Source organism: Psammomys obesus, unplaced genomic scaffold (assembly GCF_907164565.1).
Source record: "Psammomys obesus unplaced genomic scaffold, mPsaObe1.curated_primary_1811, whole genome shotgun sequence".
Classification (NCBI taxonomy): Eukaryota; Metazoa; Chordata; class Mammalia; order Rodentia; family Muridae; genus Psammomys; species Psammomys obesus.
The window spans coordinates 3,452,396-3,477,021 of record NW_026593286.1 but is presented as its reverse complement, the minus strand read 5'-3'; the positions used below and the strand labels follow the sequence as shown (position 1 = coordinate 3,477,021).

General features: G+C 50.8%; 1 protein-coding gene across 2 annotated transcripts; it reads left to right on the top strand.

Annotated features, from left to right (window-relative positions):
* The first annotated feature begins 2,324 nt into the window (after nucleotides 1-2,324).
* Ackr3 (atypical chemokine receptor 3) lies at nucleotides 2,325-13,373 on the top strand. 2 transcript variants are annotated; one of them, XM_055617079.1, is made up of 3 exons: nucleotides 2,325-2,413; nucleotides 8,359-8,423; nucleotides 11,522-13,373. In XM_055617079.1, exon 3 carries the CDS (start codon nucleotides 11,547-11,549, stop codon nucleotides 12,633-12,635), a length of 1,089 nt encoding a protein of 362 aa, XP_055473054.1. In that variant the 5' UTR covers nucleotides 2,325-2,413; nucleotides 8,359-8,423; nucleotides 11,522-11,546; the 3' UTR covers nucleotides 12,636-13,373. The 2 variants fall into 2 exon arrangements, with proteins under 2 accessions (XP_055473054.1, XP_055473053.1); XM_055617078.1 differs by lacking the exon at nucleotides 8,359-8,423 and having other exon boundaries at nucleotides 2,326-2,413.
* Nucleotides 13,374-24,626: the final 11,253 nt, after the last annotated feature.

The window sequence follows — 24,626 nt, the reverse complement described above, 5'->3', positions numbered from 1 at the left end:
GTCTTGTCCTGTTCTGAGTCACCAGATGGGCCCCTGACCAAAGGAGGGAGAGGTTAAATAGGACATGTTTCATCTCGGCCCAGTATACCTACCTTTTCCAAGACAATCTTTTCTAGGGCTGGGGAACATCAATGCTTTCAAAGACATGGCCTATGCCATGTTCACCCTTTTTTCCTACACACACACACACACACACACACACACACACACACACACACGTGTGAACACATGGAGGTCCAAGGACACTTTGGGAATTATTTCTCATCTTCCATCATTTGGGTCCTGGGTATTCAACTCAGATCATCACGTATGGTTTTCAGCGACTCTGCCGCTTGAGCCATCTTATCTACCTACCCTCACTGTCGTTTCTGAGAAAAGACAAGTTCCGGGAGTTCAGAGTCAGGACTCTCCAGCAAGGGCCGGAGCCATCTGTAGTGGTTGGGCCGGTTCCATACGTTTTGCCTTTTTAAAGAATTACTTTCCTCCTTAGCAAGTGCATGGACTGATCAATACGGCTCAGCTGTAGCCAGGGCACTTCCTGCAGGGCGAACACAGTCCTCTGTGGTTGGCTCTTGGTCCCGTGCCTTGCGGTGAGAAGCGGATCCCGGTTGTGGATATCCTGGGATGGCCGCACGAGGGCAGGTCTCTGCTTCGCTCCAAGGAAGCGCTGGGCTCTGGACAAAGGCAGCCAGGGGCCTTCCCTGCGGAGGGTTTGGCCCCGGGCCTGGGCGGCTGCGACGCGCAGGCGCTTTGGCGTCTCAAACTAGGGCGGTTTGCTATCCAGCAAATCGCGCCCGGTCTTTAGTGAATGGAAGCTAGAAGACATGGGGCAGGATGACTCGGCTGGTTCCCGAGGCCCCAAACCGTTTTCTGACCCTGAGGCCTCAGAGGTCCCCTGCCTTAAGCTGTAGGACTCTCCGACCCTCCCTATTGACTCAGACCTCTCTCCCCTTGGGGCCTCAGACCAGTCTTCCCGGCCACAGAACTGAGCCCTCTCTAGCCAGACCCGGGTCCACCCTGGAGACCACAGACCCCACCTCCGGTCCACAGACCCCGCCCACAGGCCCCAGGGCCCCCCCCCCCCAACGAGGCCCCCCCCCCCCCCGGCGCTCCCCCGCCCCCCCCCCCCCCCCATCTCACTCTACTCGGCAGACACAGACCCCACCCACAGCCCGGAAAGCAGGTGTGCTCTTCAGGAGCCCACTGAGCAGGATCTGCCCCGCCAGGAGGAAAGTGCAAGGCTGTTTAAACAAACCATCTCTTTTGTTAAGGTTTTTCGCCAGATCGAAGCTCTCTAACCTAAGCGAGACCCTGACCCCGGAGGCCTCGGGTTCTGCGTTCATCAGTCACTCCCGGGAGTCTTAGAAAAATAGACTCGGCAAGTCTTAGGGCAGGAGAAAGCGCGCACAGCCCACGCCTCCCTGCGTTCCCCAAGTCCAGGAGAACCGCAGAGCGGAGTGGCCGCCAGCACCACTCCGAGGAGGAGGGTGGGGGCCCCGGGGCAGGCGTCTCGATTTTTTACTTTAAAAGTAAAAACAAACAAAGTCATTTTATGCTTGCTTTTACTAAATGAAGCATTGCAAGGGACACATTTTCATTCGGAATCTTCACAATGAGCGTCTAGATAAAAATGTAGATTGTGATAACGACTAGGACGGTGGCGACAAAAGTTTGCTATCCTCACCGTGGCGATCAAGGGTTGCTTCCTCAATTGCAACAAGACCTTATCAGTGACTGGCACTGCTCTGCCCTGTGGAACGAGGTCTCCACAGAGTCTCAAGGACTTTGTTCCAGTGGAATCCAGCCTAAAGGCACTTTCCCCTCACTTAAGGGTGATGGCGGTATGGGGCCGATTAATTGTTCCCTTTTCCAAGTGTGATTTCTGCTCCAGAGCCATCGACAAAGAAAGAGCAAGCTTGACAAATCAACAGCGAAGTTCAGAAGTTCAGAGTAATTTGTCTTGGGAACAAAGTCTTCCCTGAAGCTACAGGCATTCAAAGGAACTCCGGGTGCTCACGAGATTATTAAAGATCTACCTGAGACAGGATCAGTATTTGATCATTTTGCAGAGCACTAGGACTTCTGGTTTTTCTTCTGCTGACATCTCCCCCCATGGGGTCTAGACTTTGCCGAGGAAGGGCTCACAAGAGTGTGTTTGCGCAGGAAACAACAACAACCTGGAGAGGGTTAGGGGAGGGCGTGTGCGTGTGTACAAGTCTGCACGCCCGCGCTGCTGTGAGCGGAGGAGGGGAGAGAGGGTTGCAAAACTGCCACCTAGAGGCGCTTTCCTGCAGCGTGTATAAAAGGCAAGTCCGGAGCCTGGGAGATCTCAGTTGCTACTAACTGCTCAGCACCGGAGGACCGCGCAGCGCTCACAGCCAGGAAGGCACACCACAGCCCCCGCCGTCCTGAGGTGAGAAAGCGGTGCTTGGGGACAGCTCTGCTGAGCCATGCAGCAAAGGGCAGGGCTCCTGTTCTTACCGGAAATGTTTTTTTTCTTCTTTTTTTCTCTTATTTTTCTCTGAGAACTCTTGGATCTCTGAGCTTTAGAACCTGCAGGTCTGTTTTGGAAAGCTCAGGCTGACTGCATGCTTCATGCCTGCATTACAAACTACTGACTGCTCCTGATTTGGAGGACTTGAGTTTAGTCACTTGTGGAGGGAAATCTCGGTGTGTGTGTGTGTGGGTGTGTGTGTGTGTGTGTGTGTGTGTGTGTGTGTATGTGTTTGCTACTGGACTCTGATTTGATGTTGGGAGTACTTAAGTTCCAGGAAGCAGAGGAACTTTTCAGAGAACGTGGAATGCCCCCTTGAGCTTGCCCAAAGCTGGCGTAGGGGTGAGTTTGGTACCACTGTTAACCCTCTTCTACTTCTGGTCATCAGACAGAAGTAGATAGAACTGGCTGTAAAACACGAAGCATGCTTCAAGAAGGGCATGTGATTATTCAGAGGTGTCCTCCAGTGGACTGCATCCGGACAGAGCGTTTCTGAGTCTAGGATGGGTTTAAACTCAGTGCTCTGGCTGTGTGTGGGGGTGGCAATTCTCCTGAATTCTGGAAGTTGGAAATGGGAATGTTAGCAACTGCTTATCTTAATCTCTTCGTTGCATCTCTGCTAATCTAATTTTGAGTATTGTTCTCCTAGAAAAGTATTGTCTAACTTTAATGGGGGGGGGGTCTAGTATTTTGTAATTTAACTCTACTCTCCAAGTAAACTGTGAGTGTTGCCGAGTATTGCTAGGGTGCCTAAAGGTTCACCGGGTGGCTGGGAGCGAGGACTGCAGTGAGGTCGGGGTGGGTGGGCAGCCAAGTCTCCTGGCTGCTGGCTGCTAGAACGAGGCACTGTGAAAGGCAGACTGGCTGTCTCTTCTCTTTCTCTCTTTCTCTCTCTGTCTCTCCCCATTCATTTGCTCACAAACAAGATTAATTAATGTTTTCAAAGTGGAGTGGGAGCGAGCATCTTTTAAAGGTGTCTGGGGCAGTAGCATCCCCGAGACCTCAGTCTGTGCTGTGCCAGTACGGAAACTTTGCTTTTCTTCGAAAGAGCAGATGCTGGCTTTGTGCGTCTTTATTTACTTCAGGAGAATGTGAAGCTCAAATGGGTAGGACCCCAGAAAGGGGGGGGGTCTGCTCTTTGTGCTTGGCTCTCTGCAGATTTTAAATGGGTAAAGCCCTGATCTTTCTCCCATCTGAATAGGAGCTCCCCCCCCCCCCACACACACACAAGGAAAACTCTACCGGGAGGGAGTTGTGCACAAGCTCCAGCGTGGAAACATTTTGCTCTAATTTCCCCAAGTCTGAGCTGTAAACCCTGAATGTTACTATCCTCTGAGCTCCTAGCTGCCTCCAGGAGGCAGCAGGGGCAGGAGGGAGCTGTCTGCAAGGAGAGGTGTAAAAGCTGGGTTAGCAGAGTGCTTGCTCGCTGCCTGTAGCGCTCCTCCAGTTTGTTTTTTAAAGGTGTATGCACACTGCAGTCACACACATATTTTTAAAGCTCCAGAAAGTTACATGGCAGCGTGCTTGGGCTTAACTGAGTCAGGACTTTGGAAGTGAGCTTATCCAGTATTAATAGGAAGTCCTTAGGGATCTAAGAAGATACTATGATTTCTAATCAGGCCCAGAGCCGGCCAAGGGTAGGCTTTCTAGTTTAAAAAAAAAAAAAAAGAAAAAACAAAAGAAAGGAAGAAAGAAAGAAAGAGAGAAAGGAAGAAAAAAACCATGAAACACCCTGGTTAATCAGAACAGTGGCTTTTTGTGTGAGGATTTGAATCAGAGCGCTCTTATTTTCAAATCTGCACAGGGAAGTTGGTTGAAGTTTCACAGAGCAGAGGCTGAAGAGCTGCTCCTTTATAAACTAAGAGTCACTGAGGGAGGAGGGAAGGGCCTCAATGATTTCAGAACTTTTATTTTTTTTCTCAGCGATTTTGTAGCAAACAGAATGGAATTTGGGCCCAAAGGCTTTTGTAGTTTTAACTTAAGCAACCAGGGATTCTTACAGACTGACAGGGCATTAAAATGTTTCTTGTTGCTTGTTAGGTTGGTTAGGTGCCTGTGATTCCAGAACTTCAGAGGCTGAGGCAGGAGGATTACTGTGAGTTTGAGGCCAGCAATTTGGGTTATGTTGCATACATACCATGTCTCAAAATAAATATATAATAAACAAACAAAAAGTCTTGTAACTGAGATCTAATGTGTTTAGATAAACTTTATAATCAAGAATTACAATGAGTGTTCTCAGAGTCCCCAGGCACTGGGACACCTATCTTCTATTACAATGGAAACAAACAGCCTGAAGAAAGAAACAGATGGGACCTGGTGGTAGGCAAGGACATTTTCTGCACAGACTAGCTGATGCCTTCCTTGTTAAAAATCTACTCATGTAGAATTGTTTTAAAAAGGGGATAGGTTGCCTGTGTTCCTCCAAACTCCACTTAAAAAAAAGTTGTTTCTTATAAGCACACGCCAGGGATTGTGGGAGTTTTGTGGTGACAGTTTTGCAGAGGACACGTAGGTTGGAAGTGGATGGTTTCTTGTACTCTAGCCCACAGATGGGCCAGATGGAGAAGACGATGTCAGGTGGCCCTGAAGTGCTGTCGGTAGATCCCTGGGCAGCATGGGAAGCTGATTTGAAGGCTGTGTCCGCTCCATAGCTGGCATCTTCCAGATTTCCTCTTGTCTCTGATACCCAGGGAGGATGGTATACAGGAAGAGCCTAAGCTTTCGTAGCATGGACTTGGGAACCCTGGACCTTCCATTGTCTTGCCCAGGTCCTAAGCTGGTGGGAGTGCAGGCCCTGGCTGTATCCTGCCAGCTGGCAGCCTTTGTGTGGCACAGGGACGTCTAGATCTCAATACTAGATGCGGCTCTGCTCCCTTGGGTTACTGAACACAATGGCTCTGATCCGGTTTCTGGATGGGACATTCATTATGTCAGTGAGTGCTCACAGTACGAGAGGCTTATGTGTTGGTGGGAAGTTCAGCCAAGAGCCCTGGGGATAGGTAGCCTGTATCGGAATCAGGGTGTGGGGGTTTCTCTCTCTGTATTTATTATTTTTTGAGTTCTCAAATAATTCAAAGCAGTTCCTTACTTATGAAGTAAGGTCACTCAGGGCCACAGTGAATGTGTGGTCAAGACAGCATTGTTTCCCATTGGCTCTGTACCAGGGGATAGACCGAGCCCCTTTCTGCACTCAGAACTAGCGTTTGGCCATGGAGAGCTGCCTGGGTGGATGTCATCTAATTTAGGTGTAGGTTTCCAGAGGTGAAGAGAGTGAGCAGGCTGGACAAATGTCACCCCTGACTTGAGTCCACACTCTCCAGAAGTGCCTGGGGCTCGGGCCACATTCCCCTCCTTGACTTCTGTCGACCAGGCCTTCCCAACAATGTGACACTTCTGTCTTTAAACCCTCTCTGTTCCAAAGTCTTGACCTTTCTCCAAACCTGCACTTTCATAGATGGGCTAAGGCCAAATCTCCTCGCCCAAGGCCCACTTCTGGTCTCTATTCTCTTCATAGAAACCGTCTCTCACCTCTCAGCAACACCTCTGTGACATCGCTGACTTACCTCCATTCTCCTGAAGGCACCCCACCTTATCACTGAAGGATGTACCCATGTCTGGGAGGCTGCCAAGACTTTATGCCTTCCTGGTGGCCTTGTTTATGATGGTGGTGCTTGGGGGAGGTGGTCCTAGTTTGACATGCTCACCTGCCCCAGCACAGTGCTTTCGAGAAGAGAGGGACTGAAACCATTGGGAAAGGGTTGCAGCTGAGTGTCTCTGGAGGCACAGTGCTGCTCAGGCTGCCAGCCTCCCTGGAGCGTGCCTGACCGCGTTAGCAGGCCACCACGTTGCTCCGTCGCTTGAACAAAGGTGAATGAAGGTTGAACAGAGGTGGGGAGGAGGTGTAGAGGGTAGCAGTGTGCACAGCTTTGTGGTGCAGTGGAATGTGCAGGCCGTGGAAGGGAGGCGTGAGACAGGCAGGCTGGGAAGGGTCTTCAAGTCTCCGATGGGATGTGGTGAACATGTTGAGGCAATTTGGTGAACCTTAGCCAGACACCTGAACACACTTGGCAGTCTCTCGAAGGTTCTATCTGGGGAAAAGGACATATGGATTGCAGCCCAAACCACCACCCCATGGAGACTCTAAATGTGGAGACTCTAATTCTGGTGCCGCCCCAGCATGCTAGGGAGCTTAGGCACGCCATTGGGAAACAGCTGGATGCCGCAGGCGGCTCCCAGCCGCTGGCTGTTATTATCCAGGACATTTCATGGAGAGTAGGCAACCTTAGAAGCGAGACAAACTTCTGAGGAAAAGTCTTCCTCTTCACGAGGAGGAATCTTGGGCCATTGGCACTGAGAGGCATGGCTGAACCACTTGATAGGCTGTGGACCTGTGGGAGAGCTGGACAGATGTGGGTGCTGTTTGTGTGCAGGTAATGGGTAAAGTCACTGACAGACAAGAGTGAAGGAGCTAAGAGTCAGCCTCTGGAGAAGGAGCCCAATCAGACACTCCTGCTCTCGGTTTTAGTAATGTCTCCTGTCCAGAAAAGCTGAACACAAACCTTTGATGTCAGTAGCTCATTGCCTACTCCGCTAAAATTTACGTAATTTTGAGGTAAACTTCCAAATCTGGGGGGGTTTCTGGAATAAAAATAACAAGGCTGTCTCTGCAGTTGCCCTCTATTTACTTTCCCCGCCCAAAGTCTTACTCCCATTGCACATCTTTGTCTGGGTCTCTATGCATGCATTTGCATAAAAAAGACTCATGATTTTGCCTTTTCTCCAACATCAGTGGGATTGTCCTGCAGCAGCAGAGCATCTGCTTTTTGCCTTTTGCTTAACAGTATGCCATTTACTGCCCTTCCCTCTCATCACAGCTGTGTTGTAGTCCACAGATTAGATGTACCTTGCATTATTGAACTAGTCCACTGTTGTTGCCAGCAGGTTTTTGCTGGCAAACGAATGTCACGTTAGTAGATAACCTATGCTTGAGAACATGAGGGTATATCGGGAAGAGGTTCTCAGACTTGTAAAGTCATATCCTGAGGCTCTGCTTATCCCTGCCCCCAGCATCCTCTACCCAGATGCAGTACACCGCAAGCATCTGCAGTAGGTTTCATTCTGGCCTTCCCAGGGGTGGACTTTGAATGCTCTTCACCTCTGGCCTGAAGACAACAGGGAAGGAACCAGGGTTGATTGCAGCAGTGGGTGACTGGGCAAGGTGAAGAAACCTCTTTGTGGTCTCCTTGGTTGTCAGCCCCCCTCGTTGCCAACACAAACAGATCGCCCTGTCATGATGGCCAAGAGACTTTAATTCTGGACTCCAGGAGCAGGGCCTGCCCATCCAGATTTGTATGGAATGTAACTGGTTCCTCATGAACTGCCCGGGAATCCCCTGTGTCTACTGGAGGGCATCCAGGTCCCCATGCGGGAGGTCCCTGGAGTCTCCTTTCCCTCCACTGGCCTTCACATTCAGATGTCTCTGGGAGCTTTGTCCAGGATGATTGGAGTCCAAGGAACTTGGGTGGATTTCCTTTGGTTAACTGGGTCATGATTCTGTTTTTGTCAGAAAAAAAAGGTTGCAGGTCATTTGCTGAGGGATAAGCAAGAAATGTCGTCGGTGATGGGCAGGTATTACTAGTGTTAGGAGGGCACACACCTGATGTCTTGCATAGGCTCTATGACTGCAGACCACACCCAGGTGACATGCAGCTTCTGTTGTCCCCAAGAAGATGGATTGTCCTGCCATTGGCTCTTTTCCTGGAATCTATTTGTTTCTAAAACCTAATGCATGAAAGATGTCCAAATGACAAAGGTCAGGCGGCAGGTGGCCCTTTGACATCTTTGCTTTTGTTTTCTTTTAGTTGCCTGTTTGAAGCAGAGAGTGTCTGGTTGCTGCCTTCTTCCTGGTCTCCAGCAGCTTTCTACAGTAGGGAGGGGACATCCGATCAGGGGGAAGGTGGGTGGTCAGGGTGAGTTTGTCACCTGGCTGGGGTGTGTGATGCCCACTGTAGGTGACTGGTAGTCACGGTGCCCGGAGGAGTCGCCAGCTTAGAACAGGACCATAACAGCTTCTTCCCTGCCTAAGACTTTCCACAGTGCCAGGGAGCCTCGGAAGTAGGGACAGATGTGGGGCTGGGGCTGGGGCTCTGTGCCTACCCCTGAAACACTGCTGTGATTCTGGGACCCAATGATCACAAAACCAAGGTTTCTTTCCCAAAGATAAAAGCCAGAAGCCAAAGGGCTGGATGGCGGTCCCCAAGTCCACTGCTGCTCTAGAACCCAAGAAAAGCCAAGACTGGCAGGTGAACATGAGAATCAGAGAGTTGATTCTGCAGGCACAGTGGAGGGATGCACTTCTGTCCCCTGCACTGCATGGCACTACGCATGCCTGGGCACCGAAGGCAAGGGAGGTGGGAGCAAGGGGCTGCCTCCTGACGTGCAGAGAGCAAGAGAACAGGTTCAGGACCCAAGGTCAAGCAGTCTAGGCTTGGAGCCAGTTCTTTCTTTTCAGTCCCCACGACTGTGGCTACTGAAGCCATAGGCTGGACCAGTAGGTCAAGGAAGGGCTCAAACAAGTGCCAGTCAAGCACTCTCTGGTCCCCATTGCCATCCTTCCTTTTACGTGGTTGTGGGCCTTGGATTGTCTTTTAGCCAATCTCTGATCCTCTGAAGAGACTCTGGGTCAGAGGAGACTGGCACAGACTCTAAGCCAAGTCTCTTGTAATCCATGCAGGATGACCTGTCCATACTGGATGAGGATGATCTTAAACTCTTGACCTTTTTGCTTCCACCTCCTGAGTGCTGGGGTTTATAGGTGTGTGCCACCATGTGCCTTTTTGTTTGTTTGTTTTGAGACAGGGTTTCTCTTTGTAACAGTCCTGGCTGTCCTGGAACTCTGTAGACCAGGCTGGCCATGAACTCACAAAGATTCTCCTGCCTCTACCTCCTGATTTCTGGAATTAAAGGAATGTGCCACTCCCCACCCCCACCCCAGCTCAAGTGTCTTATTTTAACGAAATAGAACAAAAATAAAAGAGAATCTTTGCCCTGGAGTTATGCAGGACAGAATTCTTACTTTGTTCCTTCCAAGTCATGAGTTCAGAGTGGAGAGTTAGTGTATCTCTCTCTCTCTCTCTCTCTCTCTCTCTCTCTCTGTGTGTGTGTGTGTGTGTATAGCAGTTCTAGGTAATCTGGGGTTGACACTCTTCCCAGAGGCTAGTCTGTAAGTCACTGAGGCCCCATCTTTTGGAAGGCACTCTCTGTAGTCCTGACAGCGTGCTTTTGTCGTTCTCAGGGCTACAAAACCAGCACCTTCTAACCTGCACAGGCTTGGGTCCACCTGCCAGTGCATCTCTGAGAACCATCATCCTCTCCGACCACGGGAGGCCCTCTGGATGGGGCCTCTCTGAGCCGGGAGCAGTTTGCTTTAACTCGGGTTTAGGGCTGGGTTATCTGCTCTGGGTTGGGGGAGGGGTATAGGTGGCCTCAGAAGTCACCTCTTTTCAAGGTCTCAATGCTGTTGTCTTAAAGAAGAAAGCACTCTGAGTAACTCTCATCTTCCAGCTCTTGACTCCCCCTCGGCTGGGTACTTAACACTACTAAGAGCACATTGCCGGCATTCAGGTTAGTGAGATTGGGCTTTGCTAAGGGAGAGGGGGTAATTGGCCACTTTTAGCTGGAGAGTCCTGTGACCCTCCACTTCTGGCAGGTGTCCTGGAGGTGAAGTTTTGTGGAGTTGTGTCCTTCTACCCTGGGGCAGCAGACACAGTGGTTAAATCTTAGCTTAGATGTGACTGAGAAGCTATAATTCTAACCCAGAAAGGTCCAATCCTGGATTCCGTGGTTTTTCATACCTGGGGGTCAGCCACCTGGGCACTGACCCACTGACTGCTGTCCCATGAGAGTTCTCATGCGTAACCTGGGGTCCATCGTAAGTGAACCTGAAAGTCAGGCTTGGCGCTGTTTCAGCCATCACCGGTGATAGCTGCCATCATGTGACCGGATGCCTGTCCACTCTAGTCATTCAGTGTGGTTTGGCTGGGATGACATGGATGATTGTCCCAGAACCATGGACAGATGTGTGATTGAAGACAGCTCCCTGCAGTTTCTACAGTGTCTGTGGAGAAATTACCCCAGGCACAGTGCTACACTGGGGCCAAATTCTCACTAGGTGTGACATGATGACAGCTAAGAGTGTTGGCCTCAGGTCAGGCAGGTCAGCAGGGACATCAATCAACAGGGCTCATCAGCCCTCCAGAGATGCAGCAGGTGGCTGGTGGCTTATGTGCCTTGAGTCTTGGCACACAGTGCTCCTGAGTCAATTGAGCAAGAAAGACATAGAAACTCAGGCGGAGGCCGAAAGCTTGAGGCAGCTGGCTGGCTGCCCTCAGTTGAAAATTCCCAGCAAGCTCAGAGTCTGTGAGTTCAGGGTACAATCCTATGGCAGAGCATTCCACACAAGCTAGCACTTCAGGGCAACGGAGAAGACCCGGGGAGGATCCAGGTTAGCAGATGGGTATTGCAGAAAGGCTGAAAACAGAGTCCCGTTTTAAATGCACATCGGAAGAGGACTTGAAGCGCTTTCATTAAGACACCAAAGCAGCACACTTGTGATTCTCATGCCAGGAGCAAATCAACCCTGCCGCTCTTGGGGATGTCAGTAAAATGGCTCTGTGGGCTCCTGCTGTGCGCAGGCAGGCCATCAGCATTGCTGTGGCCAGGGCTCTACTGTCTGACACTTCTTTGGCCCCTGTATAATGTTGATTTCACACCCAGGACACAGCCAAGCTGATGCCTCGATAACAGCCTCCCTCCAGCCCCGTGTAGCTTCAGCTGGGTGTGCTTGATTTTTCTTTCTTGCAGTCTGCAGTGGTTGTTTTCTTTTCTCCTTCCTTTGTGAAGACATTACAGAGCAAAAGCCAAACAGATGAGCGTTCTCAGTGCCCCGGGAGAGTGTTTCGACTGAGACCTGAGAACAGTGAAATGATCTTGCCTGTCTTACCCCTCCTGTTGCCTTCGCTGTAGGTCACGTGCTCGCTCTCTCCAGACCATGGACGTGCATCTGTTCGACTACGCAGAGCCTGGGAACTACTCTGACCTCAGCTGGCCCTGCAACAGCAGCGACTGCATCGTGGTGGACACTGTGCAGTGCGCCAGCATGCCCAACAAGGGTGTGCTGCTGTACACACTCTCATTCGCCTACATTTTTATCTTCGTGGTCGGCATGATTGCCAACTCTGTGGTGGTCTGGGTGAACATCCAGGCCAGGACCACAGGCTACGACACACACTGCTACATCCTGAACCTGGCCATTGCAGATCTGTGGGTCGTCATCACCATCCCCGTCTGGGTGGTCAGTCTCGTGCAGCATAACCAGTGGCCCATGGGTGAGCTCACATGCAAGATCACGCACCTCATTTTCTCCATCAACCTCTTCGGGAGCATCTTCTTCCTCGCGTGCATGAGCGTGGACCGCTATCTCTCCATCACCTACTTCACCAGCACCTCCAGCTATAAGAAGAAGATGGCGCGCCGCATTGTCTGCATCTTGGTGTGGCTGCTGGCTTTCTTTGTGTCCCTGCCTGATACCTACTACCTGAAGACAGTCACATCTGCTTCCAACAACGAGACCTACTGCCGGTCCTTCTACCCCGAGCACAGCATCAAGGAGTGGCTGATCGGCATGGAGCTGGTCTCTGTCATCTTGGGTTTTGCCGTTCCCTTCACCATTATTGCCATCTTCTACTTCCTGCTTGCCAGAGCCATGTCAGCCTCAGGTGACCAGGAGAAGCAGAGCAGCCGGAAGATCATCTTCTCCTACGTGGTGGTCTTTCTGGTGTGCTGGCTGCCATACCACGCGGTGGTCCTGCTGGACATCTTCTCCATCTTGCACTACATCCCGTTCACCTGCCAGCTGGAGAATGCGCTCTTCACAGCTCTGCATGTCACACAGTGCCTGTCCCTGGTGCACTGCTGTGTCAACCCCGTGCTCTACAGCTTCATCAACCGCAACTACAGGTATGAGCTGATGAAGGCCTTCATTTTCAAGTACTCAGCCAAGACGGGCCTCACCAAGCTCATTGATGCCTCCAGAGTGTCAGAGACAGAGTACTCTGCCCTGGAACAGAACACCAAGTGACCGCTCCGCAGAGGTGTGGGGGCGTGTGTGTGTTATAAGTAGGGCGCTGGGCCCTGTGGTTTCTTGAAGAAAGCAATGTAGCGTTGGGTCTGGTTGCTTGAGTGGTATGAAGAAGTAGAGGCGTGTGACATGCTTCCTGTCTCTCATTCTCCAGCCAAGGTGGCTGTCACCTGGGTGCTCATCCCAACGGCTGGCGGCAGGCAGAGCTGTGTATTAAAGCCAGCATCAGGACAGGCTCATATCAACTTCTGTACAGTAGAATCTTCTGTGTTTCCTCAAGTTTTTACTTGGTAACTTTTGTATTTAAGTTTTAAGACTTTATTTTCTCACTATGGATGTACCTTATAAATGCATTTGAAAGTTAAATATATTTTAAATATTGTATGGGAGGCGTGGTGCTGTTGTATTTCAGACCTTGTAGGCCTCAGATTAGCTGGACTCGAGTTTTGACTAAGGATGACAATTAATTGTTAGCTGATTTGAAATTATATATATATAAATATATATATAAAATTTATGCTGGTCTTGGCTGAAATGTTTTATTTACAATAGTTTTATATCTGTGTGGTGTTCTTACGCCAGCACAGGATATGGAACAAAAACTGCCCAGCAATGCAGTTTGTGACATGGACCGTATTGTAGAGTTATGTTTCCGCCTGAAAACCCATGAACAAAGGGAACGGAGTGTTCTCTCAATTTGTAAGTTATTTTTTTAATAAAGATTTTTTGTTTCCTAAAGCTGCATGTGTGCTTCACTTTTGAAAGCATGCTTGGACTTTGGGTGGCATGCGAGGCACCGACAAATGGAAATATGTGACACACACATGCTAGAAGAGTAATAAGTTCAACGAGAGGACCATTGTGAAGCCCAACCATGGGCTCAGGTGGGAGGACTTCCGGGGCCCAGGAGGACGGATTTGTGCAACAGCAGCATCTGAAGGACCATTTTCAGGAATTGGTGAGCTTAGGGGAGGATGAACAGGGCAGGAGTGGGTGCATCTCAGTGGCTGTTGAGTCGAACCTGCTGTAAAACATGGTGCTGCTCACTGTCCACCCGGGAACTGTGTGCTCGGGTTAACACCTGCCCTCGCCCACAGTTCCATGTGTGTTAGAGCTTCCTGCTGAGGGCATGGGGTTAGGTGCTGCGTTCCCATCCTTCCCATTGGCTGTGTCGGTGAGCTGTGTATGCTTCGTGACTCCCCAGGCACAAAGCACCTTCGATCCCAGCACTCTGGAGGCAGAGGCAGGTAGATCTCTGAAAGGTCACGGCTAGGGCCAACCTGATCTACACAGTGGGTTCCAGGCTAGCCAGGACTATGTGGTAAGTCTCCGTTTCAAATTAAGAAAAAAAAAAAAAAAAAAGCTTTGGATGCCCCCTGAGGGATGCAGGGAGTGAGTTTCTGGCCTGTGCATTAATTTATGCTGTGCTGAGTTTGAAGTGTCTTTGACATGGGGGATTCCTACCCTCACTCATTCTCCATGGAGCTAAGGGAATACCAGGCAAGTGTTTGAGGTAGGAGCTCAGAGATAGGCTAGCTCCCGAAGCCGACTTTCCTGCTCCAGCTCTGGGGCTGAGCTGCGTGGGGGCTGCTAGCCCATGCACAGATACTTCAAAGCCGAAGCGCTGATCTGGAGAGCCTGTGGCTGCCCTGCTGTAGGAAGGCCCCTGGGTCCTGGGCTTTCCCCCATTCATAGCCAGCAGCCTTACAGTTCCCCAGGGGCACATGGACCATGTCAGCTGCAGGGCACCTACGTCCTGTGAAGAGCTTCATGCCTGAAATTTTATAGTAGGGCCATAACTTGTATGAGTACCTGCCGGGTGTACACCTCCGTCCTTTGGTGTTTGAACAATTGGCCTTGATCCAGAGAACATTATGCTTAGATAGCAGTGATACAGACCGAGAGATAATAGTCTAACAACAGGCAAAATTACTGACGAGGGAGAATAAGAAAAATGGCTATTTGAAGCCAGGGAAAATTATAGCCCAGTGTGTGTCCCTGACAATGAACAGGGACCTCATGTCTGCTCTGAGGTTGTGAGTGGTTCAAATGAGCAGAAACACTCTGCAAGCAGTAAACTGGAGAGGCGGGGGGGGGGGGGGGGGGTCTGTAGCTCAGCCCTGCATTCAGTGGAAATAGTCAACATACCTCACCTCCAGCTTTGAGCCCCTGAGGACTCAGTTGGCCAGTGAGGACCTCCTGTTTTTCTCTAGAACACTGCTGAGGTCATAGATGGCCGTACCTTGCTGGGGTGGGCAGGGGCCTTTAATGGTCATCGGTCTGTGATGATGCCTGATACGCCCTTTCTGCCTGGTCCTCGGGCAGGTCTCCTGTGCCAGCCTTAGTCCAGTGGCTCCTGATGCCAAGTCCTTGCCGTGTGGAACCCTGGGGGTGTTAGTTGGACTTCTTGGCCCTTTCTGCTTTGTTATCACTCTGTGCCAGAGGGCAGCCATCTAGCTGTCTCTTCCCACTGAGATGAGGAGAAGGCTGAGAGAGAAGGTTTGTCAGCCTGTGCCTTTTCACCAAAGAGATTTCCTGTTACATGAACCCTACCCACCCCACTCCCTCCACCCCACCCCACCCTCTCACCCCCATACCGTCTACGCCCCTAACAACCCCTGGCAAAAGGTTCCTGACACATGTGTCAAGTCTGCTGTCTCCAGGGTATAATAAACACCATCTCTGTTTCAGGGATGGCCAAGGGTTTGAGCTCTTTGTATTTCTACAGATCCTTCCTTGTCCTCCTAGGACAGATAGCAGGGCTCCAAGACCTGCTGACAGAGCCCTGCTATCTATACTCCATGTCCTGCCTTCGGTTTCTGCAGCACATTTTCTGGGGCACTATGGGAGAATGGACAATCAAAGAGTAGAGAATGCTCAAAGGAACGGGACATCCCTTCACATGGAAAGAATATTCTGCCCCACTCTATGTATGTGAACATGGAGGAGGCAGAGGCAAGAGTGTGTGAGGGGTAGATATGGTGCAGGACTTGGCAGGAAGAGGGAAGCCAAGGGACCCTGATTTTCCTTAAATCTAGGCACTAGAGCCCCAAGAATTCTGATATTTGGTGTGCTTGCTAGTTTTAAGTCAACTTGGCATAAGCTAGAAGTCGTTTTTGGAAGAAAATGCCCCCTTCAGATTATGATGTGTTTTCTTGATTGCTGATTGATATGGGAAAGGCCAGTTAATTGTGGTTGGTTCCATCTTTAAAATGGTGGTCCTGGGTGCTATAAGAAAGCAGATTGAGCAAGCCATGGAGAACAAACAATCTGGGAGGAGACATTCCTCCATGGCTTCTGCCTCTGGATTCCTGCCTTGAGTTTTTCTCCTGACTTCCCTCAGCCTTGGGCTGTTGCCTGGAATTAGAGGCTGAAATAAACCCTTTCCTCACGGCAGTAGGAATCCTACCTTGACACTTTGGATTCAGTCTTTTGGCTCCCTCTGTGAGGTGAGATCTTTGAAATCACCACCCTGCAGCCACCCAGAGAATGAAAGCCTTGCCAGCCAGAGCCGCGCCTCTCTGAACTCTGTCCCCCAGCAGGACAGATGTCCCAGGCATATCAAGAGCACTTGCTAGTGCTCCTCACTGCTCCACCTGGCTTGAGGCATAAACTGTTTACTTTGAAAGTGGCCTGGGTTTTCTGGAAATGAAGAACGATGGCTGTCAAAGCTCTTGGCATCAAGGAACAAAACCTAACCACTACTCAGTGGCCTGTGCTCCTCTGAGGAGCCTCATGAGAGCGCCCATCCCTGCAACCAGCAGGGTGTGGGCACCCTGACACGCATTTGTGTCCACAGCTGCCAGAGAGTCAGCAAGTTTGAAGTCATGGTACCCGAGGCTTCGTGGGGCCTCCCCTGGAAGCATCTGTCGGAGTCTGGTTTATTTACTAGGACTAGGGAATTCTGCCTTCTGGGCTTCTCCCTGGGGACACTCTGTAGCTGATGGTCCCAGACACTCCCATCTACACCAAACACAGTGCCTCAGCGCTTGGGAGAAATACAAAGATCTGTGGACCTGCATGGGGTGGGATGGGATGGGATGGGGTGGCATAGGATGGAGGGGGTGGGCGCATCCGTAGAGAGGTCAGCAAGGCAGCGTCAAGGCTCCTTGCTTGGAGAGCAGGATCTCACCTCTGAACTCTATATTGCTTCTCTGTGGATTTTAGTCCTTTAAGAGTGATGGGTTCAGGTGGGCCAAATACTTCAAAAGATCAGCCTTCTACCTCCAAAACTCCCCTACTCCTCTATGCCTACACCTTCAAGAAAAGTTTCTGCTCAGCCTTGGTGGAGTGCCTTCCTGCAACCGACCCCCTCAAGGCCCCTCCCCAGGGCTTGATTCCTGGGATACCATGATGGGGTATTGACTTGCCTGCACAGGTTGGCTTTGCAGTGTTTTAGTGTGTTTGACATAGCTGGGTCAGCTGTGGGTCACCCCTCCTAGCAACATTTTCTTCCTCTATTCCGACTCTCACACCCGCACACGCCTGCTTGCATATGTCCACAGATGGACGTGACTGGGCTTGCCACCGCTCCTGTAGCCAACACACTTGCAGACATGGTTTCCAACGTCATGTTTGAGATGAACAGAGTGAGCATTCTGGCTATCATTTGAGGTTCTTCTCTCTAGAAGGCTTGGTACCTCTCATGGTGGGGGCAGCTTTGGGAGTAGCCCAAGGAGCTGTCACTGTTTACCATGAAGGGAACTAAGGAAGGCTTTAACCTTGCTGCGCCCCAGTTGCTCTTCTGCAACATTGGACACAATATGCCTTGTCCCAAATGGTTATGGTGGTGACCAAGTCACAAGGTCCTTGCAAAGCACTTGCAGAACATGCAGAAGACAGCAGCTCGTCTATCATCAGTCTCTCGGCCGCCTTCACTCTTACTTTGTTTTGCTTTGTAATAAAACATTCCAGAGTGAGGTGACAGAGCATTTTCTTTGGGGCTCACCTGCCTTCACTGTGGTTTTCTCCTGAGGCAGCTGTCCCGTGACACACTTGGCAATGCATAGACTTTTCTTGGGAGGGGGGCGCTGACAGGAAACCTTGAGTGTAATGAGCAGAGGCCAAGGCCACTGTAGCGCACTGTGCTGCCCAATAACAATGAAGCAGCAGGCTCCAGACAGCAACAGGGCGGTGATGAGGAGGACCTGGCCTCTAGGAGCTGAGACTTCAGGATGCCAATCCTGCTCTTAAAGCAGGGCCTCTAACACGCCCGGGGCTGAGGCAAGCATCTGAAGGAAGCTCACAGCGTCACAGACTGTCCACCGCCTCTCTCCCACAGACAAATAAGCTCAGTGAGATGCACAAATTTTTTTCTGTGGACCCCATACTACTGCTCCCCTTCCTGAGAGGATTATTGATGAGCCTGAAACCCAGCATACCTGTGAGTCAGTGTAGTTGAATGAATAGAGAGAGCGGGGAGCGTTTGGAAATCTGCTCAGGGCCGCATGAATGTTCTTAGAAATTTGCTGAGCTCCCACCCCTAGCCCCTGTGATTCATCATCCTGTCACTGAATACCGAGATGCTCTATGGTTCTGTCACCAACAGGGAAATGCATGGCCCCTTGGTGTAACCCAGGCTTTTGAGCCTGCCTCATGTCTGCTACCAGTATCGGCTCACCTGGCTGTCTGTAAGATGACCCCCCTACAATCCTTGTTTGTGCTCCATTTCTGAGGGTCCTGCTTCTCAGCCTCTGAGATTCATGGACCCAGGGCAGGGTCCTGTATAAAGGTGGCCATGGTTGTCTATAGGGTAGAGTGAGGTGCAGGCTCTAGCATTTCACCTCCTTCACCAGCTTCATGTCTGTGGTCTTTCATATGCTGATGCCCTCAGACACTTCATGCAGGATTCTGAACGCCTGCCACTCAAGGGCAGTCCTGCTCACAGGCTGAGGGGTGTGGAGCGAGGCACTTCGCAGCCGTTTGTCACAGCATAGCGTCCAGAAGCATCTGCATTTCCATAGTCATTTCCGGAACAAAACTGATTAAAACCATTTCCTAGGTAGGTCAGCGTCTTCCCTTGAACAATTTTCACAAGAAAAGGCAGAGAGAAAGTCGTTGGGGCGATGGCATTAAATCTGCTTGGGTGACTCAGAATGTAAGTTGGCACGGCAACGCGCCATGTGGCGGGCAGCAGACGTGGCTTGTTGGTGGCGGTGGCGTGTCTGAAGAGGCCTGCCTTCAGCAAGCCGTGCACAATTTGCTTCCTTTTAGCCTTTCACATGAAAGCGTTTGAAGCTATCTTTTCATTCCTTTCCATGGGCCTGTAATCAATAGGAAGAACGCATTAAAGGTCCCCCGCCGTCACACTTCTCAGGGTCCTTGTTGAAAGTGCGGCCTGCGTTCTGCGCTGTGCTGTAATGAGAATTTGAATTTCGTGCGGCGCATGAAGTGTAAATGAAAAATCGCCAGTTGCCCAGCTGTGCAGCCCAAGAAATGTCTTTGCCGACGATTTATTCTGCACTGGTTCGTGTTAATTCATTCATCTGTCCGTACATTCACTCATGCAATCACTAGTTGGGCAGGCTTTATGGAATGCCAGCTGTGGGCTGCACTTTAAAGTGCAGAGATGGCTGGGCTACCTGTGTTTCCCTTAGAGGTGCCCCCAGCCCGCATTGGTGATGGGCAATGAGACTCAGAGAGTGCATCAAGGCGAGGGGTGTCCTGGAGCCTTAGCTTAGAGGAAGGCGTGGTCCTTAGATTAGAGAAACAGGGAAGGCTTACACAGGAGGATCCTGCTGATGGCCAGAACTGCAGGGCAGGCCCAGGGACAAAGCTTGGACCTTAAGCCTCCACTCCCATGATGCCGTCCCTTTTTGAGTGTTCTTTGTGGGGGAAAGTGAAGGGGTCTGTCTGAGCTGAGCTAGTGGATACAGAGACTATCAGTCACTGTGTGCTGGCTTATCCTTACATGGCATTCAAAGGTCGTGATATTGTCTTTCTTGGGACAGAAAATGAAGCCCAGGACAGGGAAGTAAGAAAAGAACATAGAGAAGCTGGTGGCTTTCCAGGTGGAGGACTTCAGCTTGCCCATGGTTTTCTCGCACATCCTGGGACTTTGTCCTCCCAGCTCCTTATGAAGAAGGGCACGTCCAAAGTTCATGACTTCGTGGGAACCCAAACTTGGCTTGCCCAGGGTGGCATCTTTTGGCTTGACTTTTGCTTAGAGGTTCAAGACAGCTATGACTTTTCATTCAACAAATCCCCTCCGGCGAAGTCAGTGTTCAGTGTAGGTTGATTCGTGAGTCTGTTACGTTTGTGCTGGCCCCTGAAGAGTGGACAGCATTGTTCATGATGCCGTCCTTAAACACTGGGGAAGCAGAGAAGGGCAAAAGAAGGTGGCTCCTTAGTAACTTCCGCAGGATGATGACAGGGTCAATGCTGGCCTAAGAGGGACATGTGCGTGTGTGTATGTGTGTGGTACCATATGTATGTCGTGTGTATGCTATATACAGGGTGCGAGTGTGTTGTGTGTATGGCATGTGTGGGGTGTGAGTGTGCGTGGAAGCAGTGTTGCGTAGTCTGTGTTAAGTCTATGGACCACGTATGGTGTGTATAGGGCTGCTGTATGTGGGCTGTGTATATACGGGGAGTGTGGCCATGTATGGCTCTATGGCGTGTTGCATGGGAATAGTCTCTATACTGTGTAGTAGTATCTGCTTGGTGGCCTAGATTGCATGATGGCGTGTGCTGTGTGTATTGTGTCTTGTGTGGTGTGATGGTGCGTGTGGTACGTGTGTCCTGGTTTGTCCGGATGCCGTGGCTCTGGGACTGAGAGACAGTGCAAGCCTGCACAGCCCCAGCTTTGCGTTTCTTCCAGCTCCGCTCTGCCAGGGGAGTTCTCCTTGTCTAATCTGCTACCTCCTTGCAGGGGTCAGTGTGAGGCTAGTGCTGGCACAGTTGAGCTCTATCCCCGTTCCCTTGTTTGCTCTCCCATTCCTTCTGCACCTTGTGAAACAGACGGAAACATTGCTTCCCTAGAAACACACGAGTAAGCAGTCTGCTTCACTAGCCACTGGAAATGAGCTGCCTCTGAACCTGCCGTGAGACAGAGGGCCCAGCTACTGCTGCACTGCAGTGCCCCACTGGCAGGAAGGGCCCTTCTCACTCTGCTGCCTACTACCTTGCGCTTCAGGTGAGCTCACTCAGAACTCACTGGAGGCAGAAGACCTGTGTCATTTCCACCTGCCATGGGTCAGTGCAATGGTTCTCATCAGGGATGTTTCTGCCTCCAGGGACCACTTGGCAAGGTCTAGAGATAGCTCTGGGTGTCCTAATTGGGTGTGGCTGCTAATATCCAGCACCGAGAGGCCAGGGATGTACCTGGATATCCTCCAGTTCCAAATGTCCACAGTGCTGAGGCGAAGAGGCCCTGGCTTGGAGGTGGCACCTCGTTTTCTGAGGATGTTTGCTGCAGGCCTGAGTAGGCTGCCCGGTCCCTGGGCTGGTGTGACTGCAGCTCCCGGAGCCCTTGCTATCTGTTTCTGTTGAGAGAGTGTCCATCTGAGGTCCACCGGTTGCCCTCAGACACTTTCCCATCCTCCCCGGCTACGGCCGGGTGGAAGGAGTGGCTTCTGCCGCTGCCCTTTGTAGGTCTCCTTCACTGCCTGTGAGGTCTTCCTCCCCCTCTACTGTGGTCAGTGCCCCTGGCAGGGTCGTCTCATCCCCACAGCAGTGTCTGCTTGCATCCCCTGCTGGCTGCTTAGCCTCGGCTCCTTCCCTCGCTGAGATCTGCAGCACGGGAGGTAGCTGTCCCTCTCCTGAAGCTGGCTTCTGGGCTTTCTTCTTGTGTTGGCTTCCCCAGAGCCGTGATACCCCTAGCAAGGCTGCACGTAGCACATCCTCTCTCCTGAGTGACTAGCAGGAACTCTGCTCTTGCCCGGACCTTGAGTCTGCCAACCCCTTCTCAGGACCTCACACAACCCCTCCCACCAGACAGGCAGTCAGGAAACACTTTTCATCCCTTCTCTCTGGAGTCTAACCTTTCTCTTGTGCCTCTTGTCTTGTGGTCAGTCCCAACACTTGTCACAAGAAGAGGCCAAACTCTACACCATTCCCTGTATTCTCCCAAGAACAGTCTCAGGTCCCCAAATACTTCTTCTCTAGCCGTCAGGGCTGGCATCCTGCCTGGGTGATGCCCAAGGGCTATGGTGCTAGCCAGAGGCCAGAGCTTCTCAGGCTCACCCAAAGTGCCCACGAGAAGGAAATGTGTCCGGCGGCCTGTCGAGGGAAGAGCAGTGAGTCACTGATGTGGAATTCCCGGTCAGGCCCTGAGTGCTGGGTGAGTAATTAGGTGTGGTTGCTGGTGGCCTGCCTTTAGACCGACTTAATCAATTCATCACTTTTGCTTCGCTCCAGCAAGGCTTACTGTGTGGACCCCAGACATTTATCTTCCTGGTGAGAGTCTGTGTGGGGAAAGATAAATCACGTTTAAGAATCAGCTAAGTCATCGCCTGCCTTTGTGGCCAAACCTGAAAGCCAGGCCCCTGTTCTAACTTCCCAGCCATCAGACTGTGAGATACCGTAGACACAAACTAACCAGCACTGAGTGACTTCATTAAGTCAGACCAGCAAGAGTGTCGGGATGGTTCCTGAGGAGAGGCATTTCAGCAGAGTTTGGCTCTAAGCAGCCATCCTTGAAAAAGCACACTTGGAAGTCAGATATGTTTGAGAAATGCTTTGCTGCATTGTGGGAAGTTCCCAATGCTTCCCAGGCTCTGAGAAGTCCTGAAGAGTCCTTCCAACCTGCAGTGCTAACTCTGAATTCGTGCATCCCAGTAAGGAGACATAACTGGAAAACTTCAAAACACCAGAGGTTTCTGGGACTGTTTGCATGGGACTCTTTGATTTGGGTCCACAGTTCACATTCTCTCCAACTTCTCCAGGGACTGAATACCACTCAGGTTAGGGGGCAAAGGGAGAGAGCTCAGTTGGTAAGGTGCTGGCTACTCAAATGCAAAGACCTGAGTTTCAATGTCCAGCGCCTACATTAACAACAATATCAAACAGAATGAGGAGGAGGAGGAGGAGGACAAGGATGAGGAGAGGAGGAAGAAAAACACAAAATGTGCAGCAGCAGCAGCTGGCTGTTGTGGCATGTGTCTGTAATTCCAGCCCCGAGGAAGCAGCCAGATCAGACAAACTGTGAGTTCCATGTTCAGTGAGAGAGACTGCTTTATAAAAAAAAAAAAAAAAAAAAAAAAGTGGAAAAGGATTGAAGAAGACACCTAAGAATCCTGACATTGATTTCTGGTCTACACACACGTGCGAGCACTCACACACACACTCACACATAATACACACACAGACACACACACACACACATACATACACATGCACAAACACAGGCAAACACACATATGCATGTGCGCACACATACACAGTTGTGCACACATACACACTCAGCCTTGGATACCACAGAGCCCAGGCTCAACTTGAGCTTTCCAAAGGCAAACAGAGTAGAGAAGTCAGAGGTGAGGCCAGAGCCCTCGTAGATCCAGCCATGGCAGAACATCTTGGGAAACAGCCTTGAGAGAGACCTTTAAGAGACTGGGAAAGAGGCTGTGGGAAAATAAACCTCCCGGAAGTGGATATTTTGAGTGTGAAGGCAAATGTTTGCTCCCTTGGGGTCCTACCTGCACTGTTCTGTAAGTGGACCATCCTTGGGGCACATGGGCGGAAATGGTTTCCTGCAGGAATGTTTCTTTATCCCAGGTTTGGGCTGTATCCAGGCAAATGCTTTTAGTGCCTTTCCACACAGCCAGAGAAATGCCGTCAACCTAACATGGAAAAGTCAAGCCGTCAGAGACTTCCCTGGGGTATGGGGATCCATTTCAAACATTTGGGGAGAGGCCCCAGGCCAGAGATTAGCACTCATCCGCCAGGTACCTGTCAGTGTTGGGACAGAATTAGTCCTATTGACCAAGGCCCACTGAGGCAGAGTAGGACATGCAGCAGGAGGCAGCACTGGATGTAGCTGCCTAGTCTCATGTAGTGAAGCCCCAGTGTAAGAAAGCTGGCACGTGCAGCCTTGTCATGAGCGGCCGTTATGGTTAGTACCCAGTGTCCTGTGTCCATGTCAACAGGCCATGCTGGCCTTGTGCCAAGTCCTCCAAATACTCATTGCTGAACTGCTGCATGCATTAGTTAGTGCACAGATAAGCAAAGCAGACGTTTAGCATTCAGCCCTGCTTTATGCATGCTGTTTGATTGGTTGTCTTTAGAGAGAACGTCATGTCATAACAGACAGCACAAAAGCAGAATGGGCTGAGTTAAACTGATGAAACAATGTGTTGTGGCCAGATAGATACACCAAGAAATTATCACTAGTGTTGTGTCTTATCAGGGCACATCCATGTCACAGTTTTCTGCATATGGAGAGTTGGAGACTTCAATGTTGTAGTGTGTGTGTGTGTGTGTGTGTGTGTGTGTGTGTGTGCGCGCGCGCACGCGCTGACAGAAGAGAAGCATTGCTCTGTGAATTGACCTGTAAGTTAGAATTGGGCACATAGAGTGAAAAGAAGAAATGAAACCGCTCCCATGCTCTTGGTAGACCAAGCTGGAGCTCCAGGCAGTTTTGGCTTTCACGTTGGGGTTTTGGCAGCTTTAGTAACATCAAGCAAATAGCCCGTGAACTCAGTGGATTGTTAGCCCCCAATTTAAACCCAAGACCATCTGGTTCTGAAGCCACTCCCCTAGGCTGCTGGACAAGTGGTCCAGGTAGGAAACCAGTGGCCCTTGGTGACAGCCTCTGCCCAGACCAGTGGATTGCTCTCAGAAACCACAGCAAACTTACAGAGGCGTGGTCTTTCTTCTCTCTTTCTAGCTGTGAGTTTGGGCCTTAGTGGAAGAATAGATACACCTGGTGAATTGCACATTTGTTTCACAGATTTCTTTAAAGCCAGAAGTCATCCAAAGGCCAAACAAGATCACAAGGCAGGGATGTTATCTGAAAATAGAAGCTTGGCTGTTCTGCTTATCATGCAGGGAAGA

What these genes read in the sequence shown, in the direction of transcription:
- Ackr3 (XM_055617079.1), top strand. Translation starts at nt 11,547, where the DNA reads ATGGACGTGCATCTGTTCGACTACGCAGAGCCTGGGAACTACTCTGAC.